Source organism: Misgurnus anguillicaudatus, chromosome 4 (genome assembly GCF_027580225.2).
Source record: "Misgurnus anguillicaudatus chromosome 4, ASM2758022v2, whole genome shotgun sequence".
Lineage (NCBI taxonomy): Eukaryota > Metazoa > Chordata > Actinopteri > Cypriniformes > Cobitidae > Misgurnus > Misgurnus anguillicaudatus.
In genome coordinates, this window is record NC_073340.2 from 29,219,056 (window position 1) to 29,237,238 (window position 18,183).

At 38.3% G+C, this 18,183-nt stretch overlaps 1 protein-coding gene across 1 annotated transcript; it reads right to left on the reverse strand.

Annotated features, from left to right (window-relative positions):
- Positions 1–2,735: 2,735 nt before the first annotated feature.
- Positions 2,736–12,837, reverse strand: kcnj16a (potassium inwardly rectifying channel subfamily J member 16a). The gene is made up of 2 exons (XM_055177049.2): positions 12,726–12,837; positions 2,736–4,940 (listed from the first exon to the last, which is right to left on the reverse strand). The coding sequence occupies exon 2, from the start codon at positions 4,927–4,929 to the stop codon at positions 3,766–3,768; it is 1,164 nt and encodes a 387-aa protein (XP_055033024.1). The 5' UTR covers positions 4,930–4,940; positions 12,726–12,837; the 3' UTR covers positions 2,736–3,765.
- Positions 12,838–18,183: the final 5,346 nt, after the last annotated feature.

Below are 18,183 nucleotides of genomic sequence, written 5' to 3' on the forward strand. Positions count from 1 at the left end.
TAAAATCAAACTTTGATGCTCCTAATCTCATAACTGGATTATGAAATTTATAATCACATATAATGACTGCATCTTGTTATTCTGAATTAGTAATGCGAAAGTATTGTGAGAAATTAATGATGGTTCACTGTTTAGTCATATGAATGTATTTACATTCTCTTTTATATGAGCTCCAATGAAAACTCAGCATCAGTTTCACAGGCCTTTGCTTTTCCTGCTTACTTACACGTAATGAGCCGTGTTAGGGTTTTATTTGTAAAGCTGTTTCATAGAGCTTATTTTAGTTACTTTCTTGTTCGAGTCTATTAATAATACGGACTATTTATAGGCGAAACATGGTGCGTGAGCTGTCCCCTCACTGTTTACCTTTCAGCCTAATTTGAGGCGATGCTTGAACAGCGCTGCATCTAACCACAAGGTGGAGAGCTGGAGACTGCAGGACGATTTCCAGAGACCCGGCAACTCGGTTTTATTTATTTTAGTGGACATGTGTTTTTGTTAATAACTCTGACACCAAACGTGCCACTGTTTAGGCCCTGTGCTGCATACCAATTGGTCTACTTTTACTATGCTCTTAACCTATGTATTGTATATACGGGAAAGTATATACATTTGAGTGCATAGCTAAAGACTATGCAAGTACTGGGACATATTAACGTGTAACAGAAGTCACCTCAATGTTGCCTAGACACTACAGACACTACAAAATACAGCTCCTTCTTGCATTATTTCTTATGTAATGATTACTGTAAAATAGTAAACAAGACATTAAAGTTTTAAGGTCTATGCACACACTTAACGGCTGATATTTCCCACAACTAATTATGAAAACGTGGAGTTTTGGAACTAGAAGACAAATCCTTGTACTTATAAATAGTATGTTGTGGGACATACTAATATGGCACAGTATATGTTGAACGTCACATGACCAAACCGGAAAACTGTGTTGATCGCTTCTGGTTGCTGGTATGTGCTATCGTAGCTTGTTATTGTTATTCGTAGTATTATTATTCGTGTTATGTTCTTTTTTATTCTAACATCTGAATGTATATGAGAAGAAAATGCCTTTGTCAAAATCTATAAACTGGTTTCCCACAGGTCCTTGAAATCATTGAAAGTTTGTGAATCTGGGGGAAAAATTCAATGCCCTGGGAAGTTTTTGAAAATATACACAAATAGATACAGGTCATTGGAAGTGTTTGAATCTATTTTATGCAAGAAGTTTTCTGAAAAAAAAATCCATATTATTCCCTGTGTAGTGTAGGATAATATCATAAAAATTCTAGACTTTTTAAAGGTGCAGTGTGTAATTTTTAGAAGGATCTCTTGACAGAAATGCTAAATAATATACAAAACTATATTATCAGGGGTGTACAAAGACCTTTCATAAGGAACCGTTATGTGTTTATTACCTTAGAACGAGAACTTTTTATCTACATACAAAGAGAGTCCCCTTACATGGAAGTCGCCATTTTGTGCCCCCATTTTTCTACTGAAGCCCTTAACGGACAAATTTTTTTACTAAGTTGTCTCCGAAGATGACATGTTTGTCCAGTGGCAGCTACCGTAGCTTCTCTATGTGTTTCAAAAGCAAGGGGTGAGCAGTGGACTACGCCGTTGGTTGCAATTCGCAAACTCACCACTAGATGCCGCTAAAATGTACACACTGCACCTTTAAGCACACATGCTAAACTGTTCACTTTAAATGCTTATATCTTTTGTACGAATGTTGATTCATACCAAAATGCTTTTTTGCATAGTTGTGATTGACACATGACAACGTCTCGGGTTACGTATGTAACTGTTGCTCTCTGAGAAGGGAACGAAATGCTGCGTCTCCCTTGCCATACTTCCTGCCTCCCACGTCACCCTGTCTTTGTCGTTAAGCCTCACCATTGGTTGAATTAGATATACACATTCAGACGCACTTACCCCTGGAGGCGTCCCCAAAGTGTCACCGCAGTGACGCAGCCAAGTTCCCTTGAAAGGGAACTGTAATAATATATCTTAAAAGGTAACACAATGTAACCTTGCTCTCACTTGAAATCTGTCCCCAAATGTATTCCTTGAATTTGAGGGTATTGGATCTGGAAAGTCTGAAAGGTCCTTGAATTTGAAGTTAACTAAGGTGTGGGAACCCTGTATAAAATATAAAAAAGTTAGGACATTTTCTTTTACTCAGGTTTAAGATGTTAACGAGCACATCCACTGGACATTGGTTATTCTCGTCTTTGGTAGCTCCTAAAGATTTTATGTATGAAAACAGCACCATGTCAGCTTGGAGCATACAGAACCGGAAGCGATATACTAAGTTTAACAGGAATGCGGAAGTAAGCATATACCCTATTGTGATTTTGAATACTATTTAGCATGGATGGGAATGGGCGCGCAGGATGGGTAGTATGTAAATGGGAACGCACTGCTCATGTCTTAAATAGCACATCACATGCTTTTTGTAATGTAAAATATTTGGGTGTGGCCAATGTAATTCTGTATATTCTAACAATTATAAAATTTGATGATCAGTACAGTTAATGTGATCATATTAATGTATATAGAGAAAATATACCCCTCAAAAAGGTGCTTTTTAATAGGCAGAATTTGTAAGCTGTATTAGTGGAACAAAAGTGTTATTTATTGCTGCTGTACCTTGACCACCTCTGATATTGCCTGTTTAATTGTCCTTATTAGGAATTGGATGCTTGCTCTGCAAGCATTGAAAATTCTGACAGGGCTCTGTTTCCAAACCCAGGTTTTATTAGCTGTTTGGATGAAAAGGTTAACCACTTTGAAAAATAAGGTGGAACAATGTTCTGGACTTCCTCAGCTGATGCCAAAGAGGCTCTGACTGACCGCAATTTGGTCAGGTTAATGTCAGTGTCATTATAATTGAACCATAGCCTCTTATTTGGGTCAACAATTTGGGGTCATAATTTAATCAGGATGCCTTTTTAACATCTTTGGATATCAAAGAACCCTAAAGCTCATAGCAGACGAGTCTGCAATACACTTCAAAGTTTAACTACCTCTGTGATCTCGAAGCAAGAAGAGGTGCGTGTGTGTGTGTGTGTGTGTGTGTGTGTGTGTGTGTGTGTGTGTGTGTGTGTGTGTGTGTGTGTGCAAAGAGTGAGTTTGTGCATTACTGCTAATGCATGCAGTACACATACAGATACATATACAGTGTATATGTGACATAGACACATCAGATATGACTTTATGACTTAACACATAGTTGCAGTTCAGATTAATTCAGGACTAGGCCTTAGTTATATTAGGATATTTAAGTAGTTTTTACAAAAAACATTACTGCTATCTTGAGACAAAACAATGACACTGATATATTTTAAAATATGTCAGTGCAAGCTGATTTTAGTTAGGACAACTCAAACAAGCATTTAAGTCTTGGACTTGACCTGAGCCCTGTCCGGGAAACCGGCCCAGAAAGTTTTACTTCGATACAACTAAAAGTTTTGTTGATTTTAGATAGACAAAACTAGAGGTATAAACAACCATATAATTTTAAAAGTAGTACTTTCTAATGATTGTTTTTTCTTTTTTAGTCAAAGTCAAACTATCTATAGGGCTGTTGTGATGATTATTCTTCCACAATCCAATCTTTGTTAGAAGTGGTATTGTAATATTGTCCCACTAAATAACAACACACCTTAAAAACTTAAGCTATATGTGCGTGCATTGTTGATGCCTTCAGAAGAAGCCCAAATTTAAAGTGCTATATAGTAGAGTCAAGACGTGTCAGGGCTGATGTTATAGCTTGTTCACTTGGACGGCGTTGCTGGCGGACGCTTTTTCTACCTCAGGACTTTTCCCATTAACCAACTCCACAGCTGCTGTTGGAGGACTTACGTTCAGTGGTTTGTGTTTTGGCTGTTCAGAGCATTTCTTAAGGTCATACTCCTCTGCGCTTAATTCTGGGACTAGGACGTTAACTGTGTGGTGAAACAGGGCGTAGTCCACTCTGTAGTTCTTGCTGGTGACCTTGATCATCTCCTGAAAATGCTGGCCCCACAGAATCTCATTGGGAGTGTAGGATGTACGTGTCTGGTGAAGTGTGCCTGTGCAGTCGTCCGTGTAGGTGAACGATACCACCAGCTCAAAGCTCTCCTTCCTCAAGTCCTGCAAGCTCACCTTGTATAAAGGACTACTAGGGTCGATTTTATGAACTATGGTTGTTGGTGTGGCCAGGATGATATTGCTCTCTTCAATATTGAGGTCTTTGTATGAAACATCAACTTTCCCTGTGGCATGTTCTCTGTGGCGCATCAGCTGGGCATTGGCCATTCCATCTACCATGTGGTTTCTACGAAAATCGCCCACCCGCCATGACAGACACAGGTGCCCGTCACGTAAGCTGATCACAGCGCAATTGCTGAAACCAACCGTCTGGGCTCTCTTACGTGCAGAAGCCATCTTGGCGACAGCAATTCCGATGACAAAAGTGTCAATAAAGACACTGATGACGTCTTGAATAGTAACTAAAATGATGGCGATCATGCAGTTTTCAGTCATGCCCCGAAAGCCATAACCAATGGTGGTCTGGGTCTCTAACGAAAACAGAAATGCTGCCGTAAAGCTTCGGACCTCATACATGCATGGCTCATTGGTAGGGTCATTCATATCACCGTGGGTGAGTGCAATGACCCAAAACAGAACTCCAAAAAAAAGCCATGATAAAATGTAGGAGAGGGCAAATGTCAAGAACATGACCCTCCAGCGGATCTCCACCAGGGTGGTGAAGATGTCCGTGATCCAGAGGAGCCACTCATCAGGAACATGACGCACCACCATGTTACAGCTCCCATCTTTTTTTACATATCTTTTTCTCTTAGTGTAACAGCTGTCTTCAGCATGCACGCTGGGTACGTCATCACTGCACTTCACTCCAGAATACTGCAATGCTCGTGAGCTCATGCTGAGTCAGTCTAGAGATGAAAGAAATGCAGAGTCATCAGGTTTACTTGTGACATTAAAGAAATAGTTCACAAAAAGAATGCAAACATCATTTATTGTTCTTCTTAAATAATAAAGATTAAATGATTACAATTTATCTTTCCTTGCATTGTTATATGTATTGCTAATGTGAATAAGGATTTCTGAATTAACCTCAGCATAATTTACGGGGCAGTTTCCCGGACAGGGTTTAAATTAGTCCAGGATTAGGCCTTAGTAATAATTAGGACATTTAAAGAGTTTTTACAAACAAACCTTACAAAAAACAATACAGGTGTACATCTTGAGACAAAACAATGGCACTGATATATTTTAACATATGTCAGTACAAGGTGTTTTTAAATTACGGCAGGACAAACTTGCATTTTAGTCTGGGACTAGGATAAGACCTCTTCGGGAAACCGCCCCATATTACTTAATATAATCTGAACTTGTATAGTTTCATACTGTAGTTTTAACGATACTAATGATGCTTTTGCTTGTTTTCTTGAAGAATCTTTAAGGCCCCAGTACTTATTTATTGTACACTGCATGGAAAGAAAAGCGATACGTTTCTTCGATAGGTGATAGGAACGACATGAAGGTGTGTAAATATGACACATTTATGGAGTTAACTAATCATTTATTTGGAAAAATATTTTAAATTGTTCTGAATGATGTCTGTGGTAGATTTTTATTCTTTTCGAGAAAAATGCCTTACACCAAATGCAGTTATAAAACCACAAGGTATGATGTTAGCGCTATTGAACTTCTTGTATAGTATGCAAATTTGCCTTTCAGCAAAACATAACCATTTGCTGCAGCAGATTTTGATGAGGGTTGCAGAATTAAAGTGAAGAAACTAAATTAATTCCCGTACAGTTTCTCTTGTTTTTTAGAAACGATTTTCAGTTGTCTTAATAAGGAGCCAGGCTGTTATTTGCCTGGTCTAGCAGTAAACATATCACATCTTGTGAAATGTGGCTTGAAATTGATGTTTTTGTCGGTGTGAGAAGAAAAATCAGATGTCTTCAGAGTGTGTTGTTTTGTTTTAGTGCATTTTTGGTAAATGTGGTAATTGCAGACCTTTACAAATACATATTTCGTGTACACCACCATGCTTTATCGCTTGGTCATAAGTACGCATACGCAGTGGTGTTGGGGCAAAAGTGTTGTAAGGCTGGGTGGTGATGTGTGGAACAAGAGACGGCTTGCGGTCAGTGGTTTGGCCATGTCAAATTGAGGACTTAACACAAGCTCAGCTTTGGGATACCATAATGAACATCAGCCTAGTGTAGCGACCGGGTCTTTATTACGTTTGTGGTCTGAGATCAGCAGGTCAAAGGTGAATAAGTGTCTCAATAAACAGAAAACGTTCAGGCTTAAGGCCAACTCGCTGAGAAACCGGGGACTCTGAATGTGTTTGACTTGCAGCCAGAGTTCTGTGAGAAAGCATGTCCCACTCGACCCTGCTAGTCTAGGTCTGTTGCGCTATATTTCCCTGTTATGAAATACAAGCTATAGATTAGGGATATTTGTGTCACATAAATTTTGTTATGTAAACAGATGTTCTGGACACGTTGGCCTTTGTAATGGTGGATGATTATGTCTGTTTACATCTCAAAAGTGGACTTTAACCTCTGAAAAAGGTGCTTGCTTCTGTTTGCAGTTTAACGCAAAAGCGCAAACATTCGGACACACACATACACACCCCGTACATTTATGAATGAGAGGGAAGGTAAATACATTTCTGCTGGTAATGATACAGCAGCAAAACTAACTTTGCCTGAGGTTAAAACAATTCTCTGCACACACAACCACATACTTTCCTTCGCTTTAGCTTTCTGACTCTTTCGTACAGACGCACACACCTAACCACATGCACACATCACACAAATTATGAAATTTTCCACACCACCCATAATAGCAACGTCCGTCTGTGTTTAACGTGGAATGAACCGCAAACGGATATTTGAAATTACATCTCACGCACTTTATGTTCCATCTCTTAGCATGAATTCTTGGCGTCGTTGATTTAAACGTGTCCCTGTCCTTTATCAAAGGATGTTCTTCCAGCTGGCCCTCGAAGACTGGAAACAGCCTTCATCCAGTTGTACGCTACGTAAACTAAAGATTTTTCAGGGTATAGGGAACACACAATTTTAAATTAAGAATTTCAGTGTCTGTGTAGGGTCTTCACTTCCAAGTATAACTGAATGAGGTATAGCCATGTTCCTTTAAATGTACATTATTGTTGTCATTGGACCCTGTGACCTTCCACTCAACTGCTGCTGGTTTTTGCATTTTCCGCTTGTTTTTTTTGCACTTACTGTCAAAGAACATGATTAAGGTGAAGTTTCTTCCATAAATTGAGAAGAAAAATATCTTGCAGACCATGGAATTGAATCTCACTGGTCTTGTCTAATAAAACGTTGAATGCCAGACTAGGAGAATTATATAAATTATGTAAATACGCAAAAAGGAAAAATAAAAGATACCGTGGATCGCTTTTTTTTTAGTGGTTATTTCATCCACGTTTCATGCTTCAATCAGTTTTGTCGGATGTGGGTTTAACCGGTATGTTTTGGCTTTCCGGAGATATTTTAGGATGACAATCTGGAAATGTTTACTATTGGTCATTTTTTTACAGTATGTTCTCTTTGCTTAGTGTCAATACAGTTTATCATAATAACCGGTTGCCTGGGGATACAGACCTCATTGCAACAAACCATTGAGATTATTACAGGTTGTGGGTTTTTCACAGCATTGTGTGCAAAGAAATCTAATATCTTCAATACACGCTTTTCTTTCTTGGTCCATTCTCAACTGATGAAGTTTGACTTTGTTGCTCAGTAATTCTTGCATGTGTTTGTTTGTAATTTGAGTAGCCTACTGAATGTCGTGTAAATCTCCTATTAAAGTAGGTTTCACGTCAAACCAGTGAACATACTGTAGTTATCAGGTATCATTCTTTTCTAAATTAATAGATTCTTCATTAATTTATTTCTAATGGGCCTAAAATTAATTAAAAAACTTAATGGTATGGCCACAAGTGTCCATTATGAAGGCAAATGGGTAATTTGCTTTCTTAATAGGCATTGCTCGCCTTCATTTTATATTTAAAGAAAATTAGTCTGTGTTTATATACAGTCAAAAAGGGACAAGCCCAGCTGCTGTGGGTTAAATTACTCCAGAAAATGTTTTCATTGAAACATCCCACCATAGGTTAAATTACAACCCAACAGGTTGGGTTTGTCGCTTTTTACCCAATTCTCAGTTGAAACTAACCCCCTCGTACCTTTCCACCCTTTGCTTCACCTGTACAGTAGCTCCATTCTGATTTGTAATGCCTGTTTTTCGCAACCCAATCAATTTCCAATTGTCATGTCATTATTTTTTCACATTTAAATATTTAAAATAGCTGAGCTGTTAGAGCATGGCGCTGGCAATGCCAAAGTGGTAAGTTTGAATCCCATAGCGCGCATAACATAAAATTAGTTGCTGTTATAGTCAAAGTTAATGTTTGACTTTTCTATTATATTTCCTTTTCCATCTAATTTACAATTTGATTGGATCAAATTATTTTTGGATTGATAAAGAGCACACTACAGTAAAAGAATGCAGCTTATCTGGGGTGCGTTTCCCAAAAGCATTGTTAGCCAACTAACAATGTTTCGTCTTTACTGACAAAGTTCAATGATTTGCTGTTTCCCAAAACTATAGTTCAAACGAACATTCGCAAGCTGCATCGCAAACTTGTGTTGTTTGAACGACAACTTTTCATCTGTGGTTAGAAGCATAGTTTCTTGTTATTATAATATGTAGACTTACGTTGATCATGCTTTTGAACAAAATAAGCAAAAAAACATTTAGTGCATTCTATGTCCATCATTCTATGTCCAAAATTTTATTTTACGTCTTTAAGTTTGTAACAGAATAAAAGCGCTGTATTTAAAAACTGTGCATGTGTGCAGGCCTACGAACTTTAAGACCCTGGGGAATGCCTAGGAGGAGTGACGTCAAAGGGGATTTGCGCATTAATGAAATATCTTGAAATTAAACAACAGATAACTAAATCACAATAACTAAATCAGTCGTCCGGTGCAATATCCGTTTTTTAGAGCAGTAATCTGACATTAAATCGATTTGAACAGATTAATTAATACTCCACCTTCCACGTGACATCATCAACTGTGTTGTTGAACCAACATGGTTCAAACGACGAATGTGCAACAAAGTTACTATGTTTTCGGGAAACACTCTTGACTAGTTAGTTAGTTTCTCCAACTATGTACTATGGTGGTTTGCAGCGAGTCCTGAGTTTCTCCTTTAACCGTTATAGGAAGCCATTCTTAACTACAACATTTAGAGAGAATTGAAATGGGAAGCATCCCATTGGGAGAGCCATTGGCAGCAGTTTGATCCATCACAGCCAAACCACTGTAAACATCATCTTCTCTGATCACTGTTCCCACCCATTCAAACTGGACTGCAGGTTCAGATAGCTAACTGGATGAACTGGACTCCACTTCCTTTTGAAACCATGAATGCTTGTCAGATCATGTAGTCATGTTTCTGTAATCGTGTGAAAGAGTCAGAGTGTCATCCAATTTTCTCCTCTTGTGGAACACAAACAGTAGTTTTTTCTTTTTGTGGTTTTCACCTCAATCACATGAGTGGATTGCACAATTACAGTACAATGGTACAAACGCAATTTCCAGTATTTAATAATTATTATAGATTATCTTTATTGATTCGGTCCTTAAAGGGACACTCCACTTTTTTGAAAATATGCTCATTTTCCAGCTCCCATAGAGTTAAACATTTGATTCTTATCGTTTTGAGATCTATTCACTGATCTCGGTCTTGCGGTACCACTTTTAGCATAGCTTAGCACAATCCATTGAATCTGATTAGACCATTAGCATCGCACTCAAAAATAACTAAAGAGTTTTGATATTTTTCCTATTTAAATCTTGACTCTTCTGTAGTTAAATCGTGTACTAAGATTGACAGAAAATTAAAAGTTGTGATTTTCTAGGGAGGTTTCTAGGAACTATACTCTGATTTTGGCGTAATAATCAAGGACTTTGCTGATGTAACATGGCTGCAGGAGGTGTAGTGATATTACGCACTGCCCGAAAACAGTCCCCTTAGTATCTTTCAATAGCAGGGGACCATTTTCGGGCACTGCGCAATATCATTGCGCCTCCTCAGTACACAATATAATTACAGAAGAGTCAAGTTTTAAATAGAAAAAAATATAGAAACTCTTTGGTTATTTTTTATGGCGTGATGCTAATGGTCTAATCTGATTCAATGGATTGTGCTAAGCTATGCTTAAACTGATAGTGCCAGACCCCAGAGATCAGCTGAATGGATTCCAAAACAGTAAGAATCAAATGTTTAACTCTAGGGGAGCTGGAAAATGAGCATATTTTCAAAAAAAGTGAAGTGTCCCTTTAATGATCAAGTGTCTAACTGGTGTGTGTTCCCTGGGATTTGAAACTATGGTTGGATTGTTCTAGTTGAGCTAGACCAGCCAGGCTCTTCTCCCTCAATATTCGAGGTTGCCAAGCAATTATGTCCACAAAATAAGTGTGCGAATACAATTGGTATAGTGAAGTTCTCCTAGGCCATTTGTAGGCACTAGATTTTTGTATATGTACGGTATTTGTGTGTTTAGATTGTCTCTTTGTCGCCGACTAATTCTTCTGCTCTTATTGAAGGTTGTAAACCGCTGATGGGTGACATATGGCAATGTTCTGAATGTCAGAGTCCCGGTAAATCCTACCTCCTACCTCCTTTCCTGCATTGCTCCAGGGCTTAACAAGACCATTACATGCCCACTTAAAGCAAAAACGTCCATGCAGCTACACAAGGTTCAGTGGCACGAAACCATCTCGTGTGTGGGGAGCAGAAGTTCTTCACCCCAGGCCCTGTCTCACCCATAATGACCTTCAGTTTCTGTGTTCCCAGGAAGTTTAAGGCACTTTATTTAGCTAAAGTTTTACTAGTTCCAACACAGGCTCATATGGACCAGAACAGCATTACAGGTGTAAATACAAGTGTATTTGATTTATATTTTTAAAGTCACGGCTGGGAAGTTAGTCATCGAATTTGATTACAAGGATTGAGGGGGAATTGAAATTAACCTTGGCGTTTGTACGGACGTTTCTGTATTATTATACGCTTTGTGTCACTTTAACACTATCATAAGTACTTTGTTAGCTATGCTTCATTAATCTTCGCCTGTAACACTTTAACTGAAACAGAAATATTGACATTTTTAATGTCCCTGGCATACATGAACAACAGAACTGTGTACGGTAAAGATCAGTAGAAACAAATTAGCTTGAAATGTTTACGCAACATTCTGTTTTATGCCAGCTGCTATGACATTCCAGGAAAAGTACCCCAGGCGGTCAACAAAAATTAAACGGCACGTATTTCAATACATACATCACTAATTAGGTTTCAAAACTGATATTTGCAGTTAATTTATAACAAGTGAATATTATATTTTAAGCGTAAGGCAGTGGGAAAAACATAGCGGTCTATTATTCAACTTGTCGGTCATTTGGGTTCAGTGATTTTCAGCCTCCCAAATACAGCATGTTCTCACACACACACACACACACACACATGCACACACACTCGTGCGCGTTTTGCACTCTCATTTAAAATGACTCCCTAATGTGGCTCAAGTGTCGCCCATATCCTGACTCAGCCCTTCCTTTAACGCCCCGAAAACCAGCGAGTTTTTATCTCTGCTCACATGCATGGATTCTGATCACTGTATGACAGCAACAGGAAGCAGGGAATAAAATTCGGTGAATGACTGGACTTTTGGACAGTGGTTTCACTCGACACGTTTTTTTTGACCGCACCTTGTGCCCATTTACAGAGAAATGATCTACTGTATGGTGACCCTGCAGTTAAAGAGACAGTTCACCCATACTGTACACTGTAAAAATTTTTGCATTTTTTTAAAGTAACATAAAAATATAAGTTAAACCATTTCAACTTGTTTTTGTAAGTTATGTCAACAGATCAAAACTTAAAATGGTAGGTTGAATTTACTTGCAAAACCAAGTTGTTTTAACTTTATGCTGCATTATTTTTTACAGTGTCTCTCTCTCTCACTCCATATATATTATAGAAAATAGGATTAGTAAATTGCAAAAAAAATAATAATAATATATTTATTTATTTATTATTATTATTATTATTATTATTTTTTTTTTTGTGCAATTTACTAATCTTATTTTCCATAAACATGTTAAACCAAAAGTTATGAAGATTGTTTATTGTTGCAAGTAAACTAAATGTCAGCAAGCCCCTGAAAGCATCACTTGTATAATTTAGATCTAAATCATGAAAAAGATTAATTTAAGCAGTCGTATACTGACAGTTTTTATTAATAGCCATAGTCACAATTCACTTTCACTGCATGAGAAAGTACAGCTTGGAAATTCTGCAATAAATAAGTAGTTTTGTGTTTCAGGAAAGAAAAGAAAGAACTACATAAAACTTACAAAGGACTTGAGGGTGAGTATATAATGACAGACGCATGCATGCATGTTACATTTAGACTAAGACCTTAAGAATTCATTCTCTGGCAAATTTAAGTTTGATAAGCACACATCTACCTACACCTGTAACATGTTATGATCCACATGAATTGTTTTAAACATTTATATTGTTATCTCTCACAGGTCAGCTATGCTTGCTGTTTACGGTGCATAAATAGACAGTCTGTGAATAATGGTCCCTACCTGCTCTGCGTCTTCTGTTGTTGCTTCGAAAGTAGGATTTGTTTTGAAGTTTTCACCTGTATCCTGCACACAAACTGCAATGACTGCAGAGCTTGGATTGGGTAAGTGTAAAAGATCCAGCCCACCTGTACCTATGCTCAGACAGTATTCACACTTGCTGTGTGTGTGCACTTGAGGTTGTAGCCACAGTGACTAATACTTTAGTTTTAAGACAACAAACACAATAATGTAATCATTTGCATTTATATTTACATAAAATAAAATGTTTCTTTTATTTTTTGTCAAAACAGAGACTAATATAAAAGAATGTCCACAAATTAGATCTTTTTAGCTAATACTTACAGTAAATGCAACTCCAACAGATCTCCTGAATTATTAATCCTCTGAGCAATACATTTTCTGCAAGAGTCTAAGTTTCAGCACATTTTCTGTCTAATGCAATCAAATGAATCCATCTAATAATAATAATAAATGTATTTTATATAGCACCTGTAAAAGTGACTTTTTCCAAGCTCTTTACAGAATAGAGAGTTAGATACAAAGCAAAATAATATAAAGTAATATACTAATAATATAACAAAAGACAATAAAAACAAGAAAAGGGCAATCCTTAAATAAAGTGTTTAAAGATAAGTTTTAAAAGTACTTTCCTAATATCAGCTGTGAGAGAAATCTATAATTTTGGGGCGTAAGATGAGAAGGCCCTATCACCCCTGGAACGCAGCTGTGTTTTAAGGACAGCTTATAAACCACAGTAGGTACGTTTACATGCAACCAAATCATTTGTTTATAATCGTATTGATGGCTCAATAGGCTTTATGCCCAGCTGCACTACTTCCTGAACTTCAGCCAGCTCTTTGGCTGTTTCTCAATATGCGTTCTTCAGCGATCTTGCGTCCTCGTGTCCTCGCTCTACGTCATCATTAACGGTCGAAGTTCAATTCCAATTCTCAAGAACGCAAGGACAGAGGACGCATGAAAATACCCGGATGTGTTCTTGATATCGAGGATGCATCGAGTGCAGACTTGATGAAATCGCTTTACGCCCCAGAAGTCATTGCGGCAAAACTTTCGAGTTCGTTCTTCCAAGGTCGCCTGGCAAGACCGATCTCCACGAGGACGCAAGTCCGTTCTTTGCGTTCTTGGAATTGAGAAACAGCCTTTGTTTCCTGTCTGCCATTATTGGACAAACTGATTAATCCAGTTGTGTCTGATTATTGTTGTTGTGACTACTGAGGTCAGGCACACCAGGATTAATCAGTTTGTTTGTGACTACTGGGGTCAGGCACACCTGGATTAATCAGTTTGTCCAATAATGGCAGACAGGAAACAAGGAGCTGGCTGAAGTTCAGGAAGTAGTGCAGCTGGGCATAAAGCCTATTGTACTGAAAAGCCTGTATGTAAACAACTTAAACAAAACGATTGAGGTCCATCGGATGCTAATTACGATCGTATTGAAGGGGGTGGTGTAGACCGATCTGTGATCCGATCAACAGGAGAAAAGTACGCATGTTAACGTGTGAATCGTAGTATTTTCTCAATCGGATGCAAAAATACATTGTGCACATGTGCAGAACATTTGTTCTTAATTCTTTCACCGCCAGCGTTTAAAAAAAAAAGTTGCCAGCCAGCGCCAGCGTTTTTTCATGATTTTCACAAAAGTTTAATGCCTTCCAGAAAATGTTCTTCTTTAAATATGTAAACATACAATATATTAAATGAAAGAACCGACCCTCTGCTTTAAAAAAAAAAACACGTTTCATCCTACCTTCAGTAGTTCTTTTGTAATCAGCTTTTGAATATGGGTAGGTTTCTGCAAAAACACCACATTTTGAGCAAAAAGCAGAGATAATTCCATTTTTGTGATGGACTTTTCATAGAGATCCCATTTAGAGCGATCTTTAAAACAGACACGGACATGCAGCTGCTTGCCATATTGCAATACTTCTGGGTTTAAAAAGTTACAATTACAATTACAATGCTTACAATTACATCAAAGAGGCATGTGTAGGTCAGACAAATATAACATAACATTTATAATGAAATAACCACAAATGTCTTTTCTGTGCTCACATCATTATCAGTTTTATTCAACCCCCAAGTGACATTCAATCTTAGTACTTAGTACAACATCCTTTTACAGTTAAAACAGCTTTTAAACGTGAAGCATAGCTTGACACAAGTGTCTTGCAGCGATCTACGGGTATCTTCGCCCATTCATCATGGGCAAAAGCCTCCAGTTCAGTCACATTCTTAGGCTTGCGCACTGCAACTGCTTTCTTAAAGTCCCACCAGAGGTTCTCAATCGGATTTAAGTCTGGTGACAGCGATGGCCACTTCAAAATGTTCCAGCCTTTTTTCTGCAACCATGCTCTAGTGGATTTGGAGGTATGCTTGGGATCCTTGTCCTGTTGAAAGGTCCAACGTCTCCCAAGCCTCAGGTTTGTGACGGACTGCAACACATTGTCATCCAATATCTCCTGGTACTGAAGACAATTCATGGTACCTTGCACAAGCTGAAGTTTCCCTGTACCTGCAGAAGCAAAACAGCCCCAAAGCATGATTGACCCCCCACCATGCTTCACAGTAGGCAAGGTGTTCTTTTCTTCATAGGCCTTGTTTTTCCTCCTCCAAACATAGCGTTGATCCATGGGCCCAAACAGTTCTAATTTTCCACAGAACACTATCCCAAAACTTCTGTGGTTTGTCCACATGACTTTTGGCATACTGCAGTCGACTCTTCTTATTCTTTGGAGACAGCAAGGGGGTGCGCCTGGGAGTTCTGGCATGGAGGCCTTCAGTACGCAGGGTGCGCCGTATTGTCTAAGCAGAAACTTCAGTACCCACATCTGACAAATCTTTTCTCAGTTCCTCAGCAGTCACACCGGGACTTTTTTCCACTCTACGCTTCAGATAGCGCACAGCAGTCGCAGTTAGCATCTTTTTTCTGCCACGACCAGGAAGGGTTTCAACAGTGCCCTTTGCCTTGAATTTGCGAATGATGCTTCCTATGGTGTCTCTTGGTATGTTTAACATCTTTGCAATCTTCTTATAGCCATTGCCCTTCCTGTGAAGATTAATCACCTCTTCTCTTGTCTTCCTGGACCATTCTTTTGACTTCACCAAGTTTGTAACCACACCAGTAAATGTTTAGAAGGAGTTGAGTATCACAGTCATTTTAAAGCTGCCTAATTGGTGCTTATTAGGCTTTATTGCTGTTCCCTGACATCCATAGGTGTTTTCAATACCTGATTGAAAACACTTCAATGAACCTCTGTTCTTCAGAGTGGTAGTTCTTTAAGGGGTTGAATAATTGTGTCAATGAAGAATTCACAAAAGAAACATTTACTACTATATTACAAAACCAATTGATGTCATTTTAGTTGCATATGGTTCTTTAAGAAGTCATTGTAGGATTTCATTCTGAATACAATTACAAATGTACACTAAATTCCCTAAAACCCTTAACAGCATTGGAGGGTTGAATAATTTTGAACACAACTGTATCTCGTCAATGGCGGCGAAAGAGTTAAGTTCACATCTTATATTTACCTCAGATTTACGTCTCACATAATTCAAGGCAATACATAAAGCAATAAAATAGTGCTGTGCCTTTTAAAAAAATCTTGTTTTCATTGCCTATATCTAATAACTTCTTAAGAACAACTTTCTCCGACTCAGCTTTGTACATTTATCCAGAGAGAACTTGACGAGAGATGCTGTAGCGCTGGGTGGTGTTGCCAAGTACTCTGCTTCTTTTCGAGTTCAGATTTGGCTACTGTTTAAACTGTCTCCGCTGGTTGTTTTTTCCTGCGGGTTAAAGATAAAAGGATTTTGTTCATTAGTTATTGGTATTTGGACTGTGAATAGTCATTGGGAGGCTTCTGGGCTAGTTTTGAATGTACATTGCGATGGTTTTGATACGCAAAGCTGGCAACCCTGGCTGTGCGCTTGCGCAGACGTTCGATTTGGATTACATGTAAACCAGTGCTTTAAGTGGCCCAAAAGAGGTGCCGGTACTCTATTTTATTTATTTTTTTTGCTGACTCGACTCCTATATTGAAGGGGTTTTATATTTAGCAGTCAACAGACGACCTTGTAAAAAATAATTAATCCTTTTATAAATTTGTGGATTTGCTTGAGCTAGAAATAGCCACTGAACATAAATAAAATGTGCAAAAGGATTTTGAAAAAAATACCATTAGAAAGAGCTACTGTAGAAAGAGTTTTTAAACATAAATAAAATGTGCAAAATGTAGATATGTGAGTAAAATTTTCAGCATGGTTAAATGCTAAAACTAGTGGTTCAGATAGAAAAAGCTTGAAAAAAAACTTTAAAATGACACCAAGACCATGTCTATGGGGTCAAGAATAACCAAATACTGGCCATTTGAAACTCTAATTAAAGTCATTTATTTTGTCCCATTGTTTTCCATTTTGCGAGTGGTAAAACTACTGTGCACGTCGTTTAAATTAATTGAAATTTCGTTTACTTTTAGTTTAGCAATTAAACTAAATGTATATTACAATTTCAAGAGTGTTTTCTGCACATCGCCTGAGGAAATCCGAAGTTGCGTCGAGGGGAACCAAACTGAAAGCCGCGACAGCGGAGATTATCACGTACCTACAAGGCTTGCGTCTGACCTGCAGCTATCATTCTGGCTTGGTGGGATGTCAGCGAGTCCTCTGATTCTGACCTTGTTCTTTTACTACTCAGAGTCTAAAACAAGGAGGGCATATTACGTGTTCATTGTATTTTCATTTTAACCGAGCGGCTATGGTTGCGCGTTTCACACACAAACACACACATCTCCAGAGCACGTTGACACTGACTGAAGGACGCATGCGCTTTTAACTTGTAAACGCAAGGGTGTATGGGTAATGTAGTCTCTGCTCTCGGTAGAACTAATTAGGAAGCGTACATTAAGGGCGCTCTGAAAAGCGGAGCGCAGCCAAATGATTAAATTAAACCTCTGATTTTTAAACAGATGAGCGTTCCGGTACGCTAAAAGCACGTTCTGGGCGCACGTAGATGTGGTGGTACGCTCAAGAGCTATTTTTAGAAGTGGCGGTACTGAGTACCGGGGCGTTCCGGCCCACTTAAAGCACTGATGTAAACTAACATTTTAATCAAATTGCAATGTTTATGGAGCATGTAAACTGTATTGTCGTAACCTTCAATCGGATTAAATTCAGTCGGATTGACAAAATTTTGTGCATGCAAACATAGCCACTGAGAGAAACACAGATTTGGCGAATAAGGTATTAAAAGATCATTTATATGTTAAAATTTTAAAAGCAATACGGAACCTGACAGGAAGCCAGTGTCGCGTCTCCAAGAATTGGGTTATGTGATTGCCAAACTTGGCTCCAGTTAAAACTAGCTGCTGAATTGCAGCGAAACTGCAGTTTGTTAAGAGGAGCATTGCAAAAATCTATTATCTAAGATGGCTTGGAT